At 52.0% G+C, this 15,558-nt stretch overlaps 6 protein-coding genes across 6 annotated transcripts; 4 read left to right on the top strand and 2 right to left on the bottom strand.

Moving 5' to 3' along the window:
- Window positions 1-1,347: 1,347 nt before the first annotated feature.
- CCOS01_11204 (alkaline elastase YaB) lies at window positions 1,348-5,022 on the top strand (the record flags this gene model as incomplete). Its single annotated transcript, XM_060459357.1, has 1 exon — window positions 1,348-5,022. One exon carries the CDS (start codon window positions 1,348-1,350, stop codon window positions 5,020-5,022), a length of 3,675 nt encoding a protein of 1,224 aa, XP_060310089.1.
- A 932-nt stretch (window positions 5,023-5,954) lies between these two features.
- CCOS01_11203 (uncharacterized protein) lies at window positions 5,955-6,374 on the top strand (the record flags this gene model as incomplete). The annotated part of the gene is made up of 2 exons (XM_060459356.1): window positions 5,955-6,126; window positions 6,205-6,374. The coding sequence occupies 2 exons, from the start codon at window positions 5,955-5,957 to the stop codon at window positions 6,372-6,374; spliced, it is 342 nt and encodes a 113-aa protein (XP_060310088.1).
- A 718-nt stretch (window positions 6,375-7,092) lies between these two features.
- On the bottom strand, window positions 7,093-7,636 carry CCOS01_11202 (uncharacterized protein; the record flags this gene model as incomplete). Its single annotated transcript, XM_060459355.1, has 2 exons — window positions 7,093-7,435; window positions 7,599-7,636. The coding sequence occupies 2 exons, from the start codon at window positions 7,634-7,636 to the stop codon at window positions 7,093-7,095; spliced, it is 381 nt and encodes a 126-aa protein (XP_060310087.1).
- Window positions 7,637-9,890: 2,254 nt separating this feature from the next.
- Window positions 9,891-11,649, top strand: CCOS01_11201 (uncharacterized protein; the record flags this gene model as incomplete). Its single annotated transcript, XM_060459354.1, has 4 exons — window positions 9,891-9,915; window positions 9,970-10,052; window positions 10,112-10,222; window positions 10,282-11,649. The coding sequence occupies 4 exons, from the start codon at window positions 9,891-9,893 to the stop codon at window positions 11,647-11,649; spliced, it is 1,587 nt and encodes a 528-aa protein (XP_060310086.1).
- Window positions 11,650-12,597: 948 nt separating this feature from the next.
- Window positions 12,598-13,233, bottom strand: CCOS01_11200 (uncharacterized protein; the record flags this gene model as incomplete). Its single annotated transcript, XM_060459353.1, has 1 exon — window positions 12,598-13,233. One exon carries the CDS (start codon window positions 13,231-13,233, stop codon window positions 12,598-12,600), a length of 636 nt encoding a protein of 211 aa, XP_060310085.1.
- Window positions 13,234-14,962: 1,729 nt separating this feature from the next.
- CCOS01_11199 (uncharacterized protein) lies at window positions 14,963-15,294 on the top strand (the record flags this gene model as incomplete). The annotated part of the gene is made up of 2 exons (XM_060459352.1): window positions 14,963-15,110; window positions 15,167-15,294. 2 exons carry the CDS (start codon window positions 14,963-14,965, stop codon window positions 15,292-15,294), a joined length of 276 nt encoding a protein of 91 aa, XP_060310084.1.
- Between the last annotated feature and the right edge of the window lie 264 nt (window positions 15,295-15,558).

Genomic DNA, 15,558 nt, shown 5'->3' with positions numbered 1-15,558 from the left:
TTCTGACCTGAAGATGGATTCGCATGTACAATAACCACAAGTGCATTAAAATTACGGAAGTGAATGAGGATAATCGATTTGTTCAAACAACAGATCTAGATAGAACCGCCCCGCCCAATCTAGCTGGTTCCTCAGATCCTTATTCAACCCACTCATACTCCTCTACACTCGGCATCTTGAATGAAAGTGAGGTGATTGCCTAGATTCAACGTTGATTACATGAATTGAAGTGAGACTCCAATTCAGCGCAAGGCGTCCTGGCCAGCTCCATCATTTAAATGATGCAAGACGAAGTGCGAATTGAGTCGAACATGTACCAACACTGCGCCCATTCGGCATCCCTCGATTACCTCTGAGCTCTTGCTGGTTTGCAGTCTTACGGCTAGAGCTCACACCTCAAAGCCTTGATGTAGTAAGTGAGAAACTAGAGGCTTCAATGAGCTTGACTTTCATGATCTCTGGGTGCTCGAGGTTGGCTCAGCCTTCACTCCGCTATTCGATGAGACTCATGTAAGGCAACTTGGCCCCGCTTACTCCCGAGTCCCGCAACCCGAATGCTGTGCCAAAACCAAGATGTATGAGCAACCTCACTCGAAGAAGTGATCACCCAAAGCCTGGGTCTGGACCTTTTAATCACCTCAAACTCCTCATTCGAAGCCCACTCTCGGAGCTCGGAGCATCACCGTTAGTGACCAGCCATGGTAACATCGGCCCTCCGAGTTGAGCTTATTTTACCACAGGGCTAAGCGAATCAAGGCAAATCTCCACGGCCTCCCACCCATCCCACCGCAACGTGCAGACAACACGAAAGTCTCCATCTCACAAAGCCCTTAGCAATGGCTGCAATGCGTGGTGTTTACATGCCGAGCTCCACAAAGATTGATTAGATGAGCTGATAAAGTTCGCACCCCCGGCCTTCCTACAAGTGAGTCTTTTTCAACGACCTGCCGCTTTCGGGAATACGGGCAGAAGTCAAGGGAAACACGGTGCCTGCCAAGCCCTCGGAGTTACATCCGTCTTTACGACCCTGAACGTTTGCCGTTGCGCTCCGGTTATCGGTTGACTGGCCCATAAAACTGTAATTAATAGGCAATTTGGTTGAGCATTGTGATCTTGGATCTAATGGGTGCGGTTCCAGCTCGTATCGTGGGACCCTGTCACTACTTCAAAGCCCCATCCCGTATTGCGGGATCGTGAAAGATGATGAACTGGATAAATAGAAGGGAATGGACCCTTAGGGGGCCTTGATCTAGAAGAAGAGCTCAAGCAACAGCTCCCGTCTGCTTGTCTCTCGTTTATATTCCGAGATCGATTGTCAACTTGCCGATCTTAGTCGAGCTCACTACAATGGCTCGGGTTTCCGGAATCCTCCAAGCGGCCCTCGTCGCAGCCGCCGCCGTCTCACCGGTCACAGCAGCCGAGGGTGGCTTCGCCAGCGGCCGCACCCGCCTCACAACCCCAGCCTCCGACGCTGCTTCCGGCCGGTACATCGTCGAGCTCCAAGACTCGACCGGCCCCAGCACCCGCCAGGACTCTTCTGTCGGCGACTCCATTGTCGGTCAGATCTCATCTCTCGGCTACGAGGCCACCGTCAAGGAGGACTTCTCCGCCATCTCGGGTCGCTTCAAGGGCGTGTCCGTCGAGATTGCAAACGACGATTCGTCCGGCGTCGTTGACGACATCAAGAGTCTGCCGGGCGTCGCCAATGCCTGGCCAGTGCAGCCCATCACCCTGGACGTCTCATTCGAAGTCACCCCAGGAACGAAGAAATGGAACCCTCACATCGCTACCCGCGTCAGCGAGCTTCACGATCGCAACATCACCGGTGCCGGTCAGCGCGTCTGTGTGGTTGACAGTGGTGTAGATGTGTCGCACCCAGCTCTGGTGGGCAAGATCGCCGGCGGAAAGAACCTCTTCGAGGAGAACTCTACCGCCCTCACGGACTGCGCTGGTCACGGAACCTTTGTCTCGTCCATCATCGCCGCTTCTAACCAGGACTTTGCCGGAGTTGCGCCCGATTCGGAGATTTACATGTACAAGGTCTTTGGCTGCGAGGATGGGACATCGAACGACATGGTTCTCAAGGGTATGCTTGCTGCTGATTCGGATGACTGCGATATTATCTCCGTTTCCATCGGCAGCAACACTGGCTACGTCAACTCGGTTCTTTCTCGTGTTGCCAGTGAGATTGCCCAGGATAGACTCATCATCATCGCTGCTGGTAACTCGGGCGCGATGGGACCGTATTTCGCCAGCTCCCCCGCTGCTGGCCGCGGTGTCGTCTCTGTCGGCTCGGTCGAGGCAGCGCAGACCTTGGGATGGCCTGCGACGATTGTCTCATCCGGCGGCCAGTCTTTAAACATCTCGTATGTCACTTCTGACGGCAACAAGTTCAATAGCACTATTGATGTGCCCATCGTTCTCGACAAGGGCGACTCATGCAACATTGCCGGCTCCGGCCTTGACTCTACCGCTGTTCTCGCAAAACGTGGTGTCTGCGAGCCAGCTGGATCGTACTCCTCCATCGCCAGTGCTGGATTCGGTTACGGAATCCTGTATGACTCTTACAACCAGGGCGCCTACTACATGGCTGACGTTGTCGCTTGGTCTGACACACTCAAGCTTATGGCTGTCACCACTGCCTCAGTTGGAGACTGGGCAGCCGAGCAGATTGCTAAGAACTACACCCTTCACTTGAAGATCCAGGCAGATGCTCAACCGGCTGCTTTCGCCGCCGAGGTCCCCAGCGCTGGTCAGCTCTCCACCTTCACATCGTGGGGTCCAACCTACGAGAACGACTTCTCTCCCATTATCTCCGCACCTGGGGGTGTGGTCTACGGCGCTTTCCCCGACGGCAAATTTGCCATCTCTTCCGGAACCTCGTTCGCAACACCCTACATCTCAGGTGTTGCTGCTCTGTGGTATGCGCATGCAAAGAAGGACCGGGCAGAGTTTGTTCGTAGACTTACGTCTACTGCTCTGGCTCTGCCTGCTTTTGAGTCTATCGATGGCAAGATTCTTGACGAGGTTGCGTCGCTTGCTCAGCAGGGCGCGGGTCTTGTTGATGCCGCCAAGTTGTTTGACTTCACCACCGTGCTTCTTTCCGAGCCGACTCTGTCCCTGAACGACACGGACAACCGTGTCAACACTCATACTATCCGCATCCAGAACACCGGATTGGAGGAAGTGACTTACAACATCTCGCACATCGCTGCTTCGACTGTCTCATCTAGAAACAGCCTATTGTATCCCAATACCTACTACCCGCCCTTGATTTCCGCTGCTGGATCCTTAGCCGAGGGCAAGACTATTATAGTGGCCGCAGGTGCGACTCAGGACATCGAGATCACCCTCTCTGCCCCCGACGTCGCTCCTGATAGCGGTGCTCTGTGGAGTGGCAAGATTCTTCTCGCAGGTTCCAACGATGAGCTACTGGCAGTGCCCTACATTGGCATCGAGGCGTCTACATACAACTGGACTGCGCTGCATCACGGTCCAGAGTCATACCGTTATGATGATACTGATGGCATTCTGTACCCACTCGACTACCAAGGCAAGGCGTACCACCCTGCTGATGGCGACTCGCCTGAGACATACTTCGCCTTCCGCTACGGCACCTACGAGTTCTCCGTTGATTTGGTTGGCATTGACTGGAAGACGGAGCAGTTCGCGTATCCGCCGCAACACGGTTCAGGCTCGAAGGCTTGGCTTGGGTCCGTCAGATCTCAGCCCCTTGCTGATGGAGGGTACATGGACTTCCCCATGAGAGAGGTTGTACGCTTCAACTTGGGCAGCTACGTGACTTTCCGCTCCTTTGCGAACGGTACTGCTATCCCGTCTGGACGATACCGCATCTTCACACGCTCTCTGCGCATGTTCGGCGATGCTTCCAAGCCTGAAGACTGGCAGCTATTCCTTTCTGATCCGTTCTCCATCCAACTCGGAAGCGATCCTATCCCGGGCCAGAATGCTACATGGACCTCTAGCCTCCCATCGTCCACAGCTGCTATGACTACCACCGCTACCGCTGTGCCCACCACATCTTCTGTCCCAACAACGACTGCCCCTATCTCCGTGCCAGGCACAACCACGACGCTCACAGCCACCGCCACGCCCACCGGTCTCGAAGGCGCCTTCACCTCTCTGAAGCTCCAGAGGCTGAAAGAGGACACAGCCTTCGTCATTGATCCAGCAGCATGGATGGAACTCCACATCCAGATCTCGATGCCGTCACCCGTTGCCGCAGATTCCGTCCTCACATTCGCTGTTCCAGCCGAGATCACCGACATCGCAGAAGGGTACCAGCTCTCGGCGTCCGGCGCCCACGCCGGCGATACATCCTTCGATTCGGTGACTCGGTTATACACAATCGCCCTCGGGGAGTGGACAACCTGGAACAAGAACATGATCGGCGACTTCTTCCTCATGTGCCGCTTCACACCAGAGTTTGCTGCATCCATGAAGCAGGGCACCTACGTCGTGCAGTTCCCTACCGTCGGCAAGATCTGGGAAGCACCCGTGTACTACACAGCCGTCAACCGATCTGTCATCTATGAGCGGCTTTCTACCGCTCCATACGACGGCACATCGCTGTACACTGCCGAGGTAGAGGTACCTGCTTCCTTGGGACCGTGGGACTTTGTCCGTTTGACCACGTCTCACTCGGCTGATTCCGACGGATTCGTTTGCGTCAACTCCAGCGTGGTGATTGGAGAGACCCTTGATGCTGAGAACCGCATTGAGAGCTTCATTGACGTCACGGCCTCGGCTACAGAAGTTTGCAATGTGAAGAACTTTAGAGCAATGTACAACGAGACGTTGACGGGTGATGATGTTCTTCGGTTCACGGTGGGCAGCATACAGGGCAACCGCGATCAGTGGACACTGAATGTGGTTTATTTGCTGGACGTTCAGCTTGCCAATGGAACCTTGGTGTTGTATGATCAAAGGACGCTCGAGTTCGAGAAGAACCCGCGCTTGAGGTCGTTCAACTTCAACGCTTTCTCTGGCGAGAGGGCCTAAACCATTGTCTCTTTAGAACCTTAGAGTAGATTAATTCCCTCGTTATTGTTTCATAGACTTCATCAACCTGGTGTTCAACCTCCGCTTCCGGACAATTTCCCGTTGTGACACCCAACTTCTTCTTACTGAGTATATCATATCGCCACTTGCGCTCTTCACTACAAGGAAAACCAAGCTTATCGACTGCGCCTCCGGCCCTTTCAAGCTTAATCACAACCTTGCGTCGTATGAACCTTGAAAACCCGTTTGGCATGTGAGCTGGACTCAGCTGGGGCAGTTCCGAAAGCCAAGACCCCAAATTCACCATTTACATAACAACCTCGTATATCAAACTTTGTGGGTCGCATTCATGTGGGTGGATTCTCGGACATGAAGAGCCCCATTGAGCAGTCTTGTCCCGGCTCCCCACAAGGATCCTGATTATCAGATGATCTGATTAGATTAGATGGCATGAGGAGCATAACCGCTCCACGCAGGGGACCGGGGGCCAAGGGGATGAGACTCCGCTTTCAAAAGGTTCGGACGGATGTCGGCCGCCCCGCTGAATACGCTCGGAAACCCGCTTCTTTCCGGGCAACGTTGGGGCAGAAGGTTAACTGGCTCTCTAGAAATCGCTCGCCAAGATCTTATCCTTCCAATAGCGCCGGCGATATCGGTGCGCCGTTACAGTGTGGGATGCCGTTTGGCATCTGCTTTCGGATGAAGAGTCTGGGCATTCCGAGGGACTGGAGGGGAACTGGAGACTGGAGAGGAGCTTTGTAAAGACTGAGAAGGAAGGTAGCATTTGCCAAGCTGTGATGTTGAATATAAAGAGTCGTGAATGTCCTGAATCAGTATGAAGTCTCTTCTCGATACCCAGCTGCCTTACTCACCTCAAGACTAAGTCTCGCCAAACTCTTCCAAACCTCAAAGCCTACCTCCAAATCATCAGCATGCGCTTCTCCGTCGCCTGCACCGTGGCCTTCGTCGCCTCTCTGGCTTCCGCCAACCCTCTCATCAACCGCAACCAGGGCGGCTGGGAGTTCCCCGAGTCGATGCCCCTCGTCACCCGCCAGGACGTCCCCGCCCCCGGCACACCCGCCTACCTCTGCCACGAGAACTGCGGTAAGAGCTTTCTCTCCTCCTCTCCCTTTCAACCACCCAATATGACGTTGTCGGGTTGCTGATGATGATGAACTCTAGGTACTTCCATCACCTTGTCCCGCGAGACAGGCTACTGCACCAACTACCAGTGGATCGCTCGCTACGATGCCTGCCTGCAGTGCGCCAACGCCCAGAATGTCTGGCAATACTACGGAAACTCCGTCACTGCTGCGGCTGCTGCCTGTGGCCTTACCGCTGTTCCTGTCTAGACGCATCCATCCGCGCGACGGGTATGAGGGTGGCAAAGAGGCCTAGAAGAGGGCCGGAGTGAATGATTTGAATTTTTGAGCGAGCTGATGGGAAAATGGAACGCATTCTTGACGAGTAAATAATTCAATGTACATATTGTGGCAGAAACATACATCGTGCCGTTCTCCATCTGTGATTACCCGCGGGTTCTTTTCTACTTGCATCGGCTGGCCCATGCAGGTATGTGTTTTGAGACACTTTTTAAGAGATGCTATGCTGGCAGCTTTGGTCTTTGCCGGAGTGTCATGTCCGAATTGCCCATGGTGCTCGTTTCGGCGGCCGCTTCGGATGCAACATATGATTTATGCAAGGAACTCATCTTAACTTTAGATGATAGAGGGTTCAGCTAACCTAATTGGACAATCAATATGTACAGATAGACAGCTTAGAAGGAAAAAGCTTTTTACATCGTCTCTTGAGTAAGGTACTTGGTAGTACAAACATATCGTTGCTGGTAGTCTTAAACTAAAGCACGGTGGAATCCTTCCTTATCAAAAGGATATATAGTTTACGTAAGTACTGCCCGCACTGACGGCCCTGGTTTTGTGACATTGGTCAGTCTTGCTAATTGAAGATCCGGAGTTTCAGTCAGACCTGCATGTGCTGTTAGACTACATCCACAAGATGGAAACCCCGGCACCTCGTTGTTCAGGAGATTCCAGATTGGACTTTCATGAATCAAAAGAACGATAGTACAGAATGAATAAAATAGTGTAGTGACCATCCCTGAAGCACTTCATTCGATAAACCGCTCTTAAGAAATTGGAACCCGATCTCGCGTTGACCTCGTATGCCCGAGGATCTTGATCTAAAGTTCAGGTGGACACACATTGCTTTTGCCACAATTGTAATCGTCTGAAATTTTGGGCCAATATTTCGTTCTTTAGTTTGCCGTTTCATAGACTCCGAACTTGAACATGGCGACAGAAAGTACGATTTTTGGATCGGTCTGGGCCTGGCGCCGGCTGAGCGGTTCGCATTCCTTGCACATGTAGATCTTGGAGCAAGAAAAGAAATGGGGCCAACATAAGACCGTGTTGGCTTAATGGCTAGCTGGTGGCTGTCAGGGTAAGGACAGCTGTAGGTAAGATGACCATGAGAGGGGTTTGCTTATGAGAGGTGGCGACCCCGACCCCTAAATTCGATGTCGAGCGTTGCCAGGATGATGGGGAGGGGATGCTCACAGATGTAGCGTCTGACCACACCGTCCGAGGGTCGGCATCCTACACCGTATTCCAATAGGTCGGGTGACTAGCTTGCATCATTTCATCCATTTATCACTGTCGATGCGTCAAGTTAGCTGATATGAAGTAGCCCAGTAAGCTCCCGGGATGCTATGCGCAATGCACGTTCAATCCTACCAGCCAGCATGACACGAGAACCCTCGGCTTCATCACGTACCACAATTGACGTATCTCTCTGGAGATTTCGTTGTAGGTTGGTAGTTTGTAGCATCCAGAGACACGGCCTCAAGTTTGGTGGGTTGAGTGTCTAGAAAAGGCTGGCAAGATTCTTAGTTCTGACTCTGGCTATCTAAGTCAGTATGACAGATCCAGGCTCAAGCGTGGCCCTTACCGAGAGAAAAGAAGATATCACCGTTATGGTGACCAGGATCTACATACCAAACACCTCCATATTTCAACTGCCGATGGCCCATTGCTTAGTGAATGTACTTACCGAAGCTTATATCAGTCCATGTCCCAGCCACACGTAGCCTTGTGAGACACCGTGACAAGGGGAATAGGTGATGAAGTTCCAGCCAGCCACCGACCGCTGACCACGTTGTCTATGAAGCCCATTCAGTTATGCGTCCATGGGGTTCCCAAGGAGCGGTAAAGATTGCATACCTACGCTAACACCGTCCGCAGGAAGTGTGGCTGAGACAACAGGAATTTTATGTGGTTGGTGTGGATTGAGAGTGATTTCCAGGACAGCCGGGAAACTTCCGCCTGCTTTTTCCAGGAAGACAGGAGTTCAGGTTCCAAGTGCGAGGTAGCTGAGAGTGACCAGACCACGCTGTTTGAACCATCGAATCCTAACCCTGATAATCCTGGTGCAAGGATCATAGCTGCAGCACATGGCTGGTCACGCATGTAATAGGGGCTCAACTAAGTCGATATGCCATTGACCAGCTGCCAATGTTTGTACTCTGCGGACTCTTGGGTTGGAATAACATGTGGTTTGAGGGAGAAGTGGAAGCACTTACATAGTCTGTGATATTCCATAGAGATGATGGCTGGTTGATGGACTGATGCTGATAAGCTCAGCAAAGCGTCCAGTACAAGCAGGCAAGCGGGACGTTGACCCCTCATCTTACCTGCTGAAGGCAACTCTACAGTACCGTATACATGTACTTACCAACCCTTTGTACGACACCAATGCTTGACCGAAAGGAAAGACCTGCAGTTTCTGGGGGCTGGAAGGGAGGGGGGCAAAGAGTTGCTTATCTATCCCTCCAATTAGAAAGATCACCGTCTATTCATCGCGCACGTCTGCCACCCACCGCTGTTACCCCGGAAAAGATCACCCAATGACGAGTGCCGGAGACCATTCCGGACTTAAGGCTCTTGCAGATCTTTCTCGGAGATATAACCATGAATGGTCTAGAATGTAGCCAGACTTTCTTTCTCGATATTGGGACGATGGCACTGGGCGGCGTTGTCGTTGCTCCAGTACATCTGAGTACAATCCTGTCCCTTGCTCTCTCAAATCGATGGAACTAGCCTGGAGACCATTGCGAATGGTCTTTGCAGAAGGTCTAGACCCTTCCGTTGTTCTTTACGCCCTCGCAAATTGTAGCGATCGTATTGGAAATGCAACATGCACTAAGATCGCTCTCCCGACTTTCCGATTGGACTTCATTCTCGTCCAAATTCGCCATTTCTTCTTCGTTTCCCACATGCTACGCCCTCCCTCAAACCGCCTAGACTAGGCACATGTCTCCGTAGTAAACAGAGCTTCCCCCCCTCATTTAGAGATTGTCACTGCTGGCTTGAAGTGCCGGTGGGTGCGCGCTGGAATGCGAGCCGATGATAGGGCGAGGCTGATCTGTCGCTCAAACTGTCAGTCTAGGGAGATGTGGCCAGGCTTCATGTTGGCTGTGGGAGACTACAACATCAATTTGTATCTCTGTCTGAATACCAACTGTCAATAATGGAGGAGCGCTACATGTACATTAGGCAGCTCGCAAGTCACCAGCAGCAAGAATAGCGTCGCACTGCATCGCTTCACGGCTGTTGACCTGCGGCTGCATCCGCGTTAGGGGCAAGGGTCTTTTGGACTGTGACTCTCTGCGGGGAAAGCCTGTGAACCCATACCTAGCAGTGACACATATTAAGAAGCGGCCGCCTGAGCTGATCCTCAAGCAGGCAAGCAGCGGCTCCAAGCCAACTATCACCCGCCGCCTACATGGGATCTCATAAAACCACGGAAAGTCCAAGCCGGCGGACAACGAGAAACGATCTCGCTCGATCCCCATGATCGTCATGAGTCTCGAGCGATGTGAGAGTTGATAGCAAGACGCAAAGCTGTCAGAACTTTGTGGTGATAAACCAGTGAGCACGCGCGGACTCGATCAAAACGACTGCGAGATCACAAGTACACCGAATCTTGCCGGGAGGACCAACCTGATTGCTGTTGTAAGTTATTACCCCCTTAGACGTTGACTGACGCTAGCGCCTCTAACTTGTAGAAATAGGCTATGGCCAGCACCGTTCAACCAAAATTAACATCGAAGAACAGAAACCATAGTAAACCAGTAATCTTCACCAAGGAAGCTTGCGACATTTGTCGACAACAGAAGGCTAATGTAGGTTTATGGACAAACTTTGCAGGTTTACTCCCGAGTCTAGTCTGACTGAAATACAGTGTGATGGCGAGCAACCTTGCTCAAGATATATCTCTTGCGGAGGACACTACAACTACGATATTCGACCGCGGGACAAGCTTCAACCCGGAATTCAAGAACCAGCAGGCCTTGAGAATCAACCTCGCGTCTTTCTGGAGGCCTTTTCATCGCTAAGCCCAAAGCCACCCCAACCTTGTTTGGACTACGGCGTCCAGTTTGATACGGTCCACGGAAGCATCGACTGTCGCAACATCCTTTTGCCCTTAGATGCTCTTGAACAAATCCCCAATGACAAAGACAAATCGCTTATGATGCTTCTACCAACCACCTCGCTGGACACGAAGCTCAACCACTCTATCGCTTCACTTTGCGAACCCATAGAGAGCGTCCACGACCAGGTATCTGTAGCTTACCAGGCCCCATCATGGGGTGGAATACAATCTTACGACTCAATGGTACGACGGTGTTCTACGAATCCATTTGATGTACCGGTATCGCCGAGGGATATGACTTACTACAACGATACAATCTCGAGCTCTAGTAGTCCGCGGTCAAACAGCATGGACGGAAATGCGATACCCGTGGATTCAAATGCACTTCACGGAAACCTCTGCAATACTCAGCCCACCATAGAGTTTGGCCCAGTCGACTGGTGGACTTCAACTAACCTCCAACCTACAACACCATACTTCCCTCTAGACTCTGGCATGGATTCGACTTTCTGGGACTATTCCAATGCTCCCGGTCTGCTGCAGCCACGCATGCCCATGGTCTATTCCCTCCCATCTGCTACACAATCCCCGACCAGCATCAATTCATCCTATGGATTTACATCTCCTGCGAGTGGAGAGACTACAGGTCGTCAAAGTTTTGCTTCTAGCGAAGGAATGGACGAGCGAGAAGTTGACGAGGAGCGTGCACCTCCCAAAAAGAAGAGAAAGTCGAACAACGATGTTGTCGAGAAATTTCAACAGGCGCCTGGCAAGCCAATCTTGCAGAGGCGCCATAGTACTATTCCCGCCACACAGCCGCCGGCTCTCGGCCGCGAACGTCATAGGCGAGCGTCGGCCCGCAATTGGCAGAAGCAGAAGCAGCAGAGTGCCGACCTCGAGTCAGCCAAAGATACCGCCGAGGCTCGCAATCGGGAACTTCACCAAGAGCACTCGAAAATTCTGAACCAGGTCATGAGCCTCAAGAACGCTCTCATGGATCACGCCGAGTGCAACCACCCGGCTATCAACGGGTGGCTCCGCTGCCAGGCGGCTAATTATGTTCTCGCTAAGGGCGGATCAGTCGACATGGGATGGAAGGGTGAGGTTGAATCTAATGCGGGTGAGCTGTCGATGACGGGTTACACTCCGGGCTGGACTGGGACTCCATGTGCTTGAAAGCCATGGTGAAACACCTCACGAGAGGAACCTTCATAATTTTAGTAACCCAGAGATCATCTTGGGGTCCTTCATGATCTAGTTGCTTAATCTTTAGCCTCTTTGTCAACCTGAGCAGTGTAAGTGGTGACGGGTCGGAATCCAGTGCTGGTCAATTTCGTCGTTGGGCTTGAGCCCATACCCAGTCTCGTGGGTAATACTACAGCCTCGAACATCAGAAGAGCCAACGTCGCCGAGCCGCAGATTCAGCTAATCCAACCCTCAGAATTTGGTACGAATTATGCTTTGTGTTAGTTAAGGCCATCTGCTAAAGACTACATTCCCGCGATAATATCGAGAAGCAATGCGTAGGACATCTGAACCCTTTCGGCTTCCTGGAACGAAGCTTGTTTCTGTAACCCGATCTTATCTACCGAAACTGAAACTCATCCTTGTCCAGGTGATCTGAAAGACAGTAATACTGCCCTCACCATCCCTGTGTGACCAATCGAGTTTATCGTTCAACTGATAGACTCTCGACGGCCCCGTATCCGGTGACCCTGAGTTTGATCTTCAGAGCAGCGTCATCCTGGCGAATTGGTGAGACCTAGTGATCAAATCCTTGAACACAGTTCACTTCACACCGATGCCTCAAATTAAGACGAAAACTCCGATCGTGGACGCACACCTTAGCAATTTGAGCAACCAAGTGGAACTCACGATCAAGTCGAGAGAAGTTGCGGGAGCAGCGAGATGCAACTCTTTCATAGGACAACGTGAAGAATTATCGCATATCACGGAGGGTAACATAACATTAAAATAAACCCAAAACTCCTGGTATCCATGACCCGTCGTAAGACGTCTAAATAATCATAAATCTCATAGCCCTTCATATGGCAGCAACGGGGAGGCTTTTCGTTGTTATCGTGCTTGCCACCGGTGCCTTCGTTCCGCCTGATGTTTTTGCCGTTATTTTTTGCCTACCCCATTTGCCAGTCGGTTCACCAGCAAGCCACCCAGGGTAGCCTGAATAGTATCCTTTTTGCTTCCGCCACCGTCTTTTGAGCCGTGCTGCCCATTGGTATTGTTATTGAAAGCCGCGATGGCAGCAGCACCAGCCGCAGCCGTCGCCATCCTCGTTCCCTTCTGAGACCAGGACGTCTTTTCCTTCCTCATCCTCCATGCCTCACTTGCGCCCGCCACGACGGCGGCGGTAGCGGCAGCCTGTATGATTGCAGCCTTGTCAGAATCGTTGCGTTCTGGTCCTCTCGATGACCGAGAAGTCTTGCTATCCTTCCGACGACTGCTGCTGCTCTGCCCATGGCCTCGTCGACGAGGCCTATCATCTCCGCTGTCGGAGTACTCAGCGTATGTATCGTGCCTTCGGGCAGGAGGCCGACCATAGCTCTCCGAACGGGCGCGGGCAGGGCCGACGGGGCTGTAGGAATCGTGGCGGCGAGTGCTGCGCCGATGACCACCGCTGGCCTCGTACTCATGTGCACTACGAGAAACGCGGCGCGAGGCCCTTGGGCGCTCGTAGTCGTCATAGTATGGGTCGTCGTCGTAGACAACGCGCTCTTTGTGGTGACGTTCCTGGCGTGGCATGACGGGCGGAATCTGATACCGATCACGATCAGCACATGGGATGTGCCTGGACTTCGTTTGACAAGGGCCGGAATGGGAAAGGCTCGGGACGCGGGGGCGTTGCGGAGACGCAGGCTACCGATGAAGCCGCTCGCTTTGGTCCCTCTTTAGTCTGGATAGTGACGAGTTGACTTTATTGCGCCCGGGGGCTGGAAATGCACGATCAGATCGATAGAAGCGTGAAAGAGCCAGGGTGGGGAAGAACAAGACGGTTGTGGAACGTCGGAATTCTTGGTATTATGGTCGTGGATCATCCAAATGTTTTGTGTGAATAAGGAAGAAATCAAAGCACGGAAGTGAAGGCAGCATTGTCAGTGGGGAGTTATCTGATTATGAGATAGCAAATTTGCTTGCTCTTGGACACTGGAACTCACACCACTGGGGGAACCTTGTATCACTGGGCACTCGTTCTGCTGGCACTTGGTACCCGACTCGGCAGGCTGAATCTTGCTTTCAAGGCTCGCCCCAGACTTTCCCGGTTGCTTTTTGGTGAAGGGGGGTGATGTAAGAGTTCGAGACGCCCGAGGATCATTGCTGTTTCGGTGCGCAGCTGAGGTGTGTTGGGGCGACGGGAGACGTCAATATGATGCGGCCCGCGCACCCGTTTCTGTTGCCCACTTGAGCGAAACACGACATGATGTCAGACCGATCGTGCGCAGGGAGTTTATTTCGGTGAGGTCTTCAGTTGGTTCTAGGCCTTGAGGGATCTCGGTGAGTAGATTGGTCTATGGTTATCCTCTATGACCAGACCTTTGGGTAAAGCCGGTAGTCAACCCTCCATAACCATAGATGACTCTGTTGTAACCTAGAATCATTTCAAAAGCTCTAATATGCCTCTCTTACGTTTTCTATGGATTAATCCCTTAGATGAACACGAGTTCGAGAGCTCAAGATGTTGAGGAGTGATAGTGCGATATCAGCTATACCGGTGCGGCCCCCGGACTCACCGAAAATAAAGTCGGGGGCTGGGCTTCCACCGAATCCAAAAAGCATCATGACTTTCGTCCATTGTCCAATCGGGTTTCATGCGATCGATCAGGGACAATCGATGGGGTTCAAGACCCGGGAACGAGGCTGAAGCGAAGGTGACTACCGGTACCCGTACGGATACCTAGTAGTCTTATTTGGCCACACTCCCATGCTAAGAGCACCTTATTGAGGCGGCTGGCGCTCGTTGCCATAGGCTCCATCATTCCATGAGACTAAGGTAGATCTGTCAACGCGCGCCAGGCGGCTAGACCATCGCTTTGAGATGCTTGCTGCAATCAAACGTGGCGCCGTTAGCTTAAGGGGGCCATCGGACACTTTGCTCCATGTCGCGTGCAAGTCGACTTTAATTGATTTCTGCACGGTGGTGATGCGCCAGGGAGGTCGGTGCCCCTTTGATGCGCGTTTCTACGCGTAAATGACAGCGTCATAGACTTATAGACAATCTGTGAGCTCGACAATGATCTCAACATTCGTTACTATGGTGTTTGCAGCTTAGATCGCGATTATGATTGTTGATAGTGAAGAGGGATTTGTATATGAACTGAGGAAAGGGCCCTGAACATGTGGAGGAAAAGTCGCAACTCATCAACATCAACAACAACAACAACAACAACACTCTACAACTTTAAAGCCCAGTAGACGGCAACCTTTTCCAACCTGCATCAATACCCTAAGTTTGGCATAACATCCCAACATCATTATGTCTTCCGAAGCCCCCACCGGAGATGTTCAGGACAACGAGTACGTGTCCCGCCAGGGTGACCGTGAGCCCATCAGTGTTCTCGGCGACGATGCTAAAGTCGAGGACCCTATTGATGCTGAGACTGCCAACTCCGATGCTCAGCTAGGTAAGTCCAAGTTCGACCTCGCTGAACGTAGCATGAATTCCTGACGCATTTTACAGAGCGTGATGACAAGGAGGCCATCGATAAGAGCAATATCGTGGAAGGTCGTACCCGGGGTGCTAAGCCTACTGGCGAATACCGCGAGCCCGGTGACACCGAGGGGTTGGAGGATAAGCGTCTTGAGTAAATCACAAGCGATTACATTTGGGGTGCGCGGCGTTTGGATTAGGAGCTGTATGATTAGTGTTTGAGACAATTGTCTAATGAGTTAAACTTGATATCATTACAATCTTTACATATACATGTGAACTCGAACAAACCGTTAAAGCCGAAGTTCCAATGTGAAGCGGTGTTGTCATGTTTCGAATCCCTTGAGTCAGCGATCATGGCTACAGTCATTCTTAACAAACAAATATTACACTGTTCCAACACACGCCCTCAACATAATTAC

Source organism: Colletotrichum costaricense (genome assembly GCF_030867565.1).
Source record: "Colletotrichum costaricense strain IMI 309622 chromosome Unknown Scaffold_12.1, whole genome shotgun sequence".
NCBI classification, from domain to species: Eukaryota; Fungi; Ascomycota; class Sordariomycetes; order Glomerellales; family Glomerellaceae; genus Colletotrichum; species Colletotrichum costaricense.
Note: the sequence above shows the minus strand (reverse complement) of the source record. Positions and strands in the feature narration are given on the sequence as shown.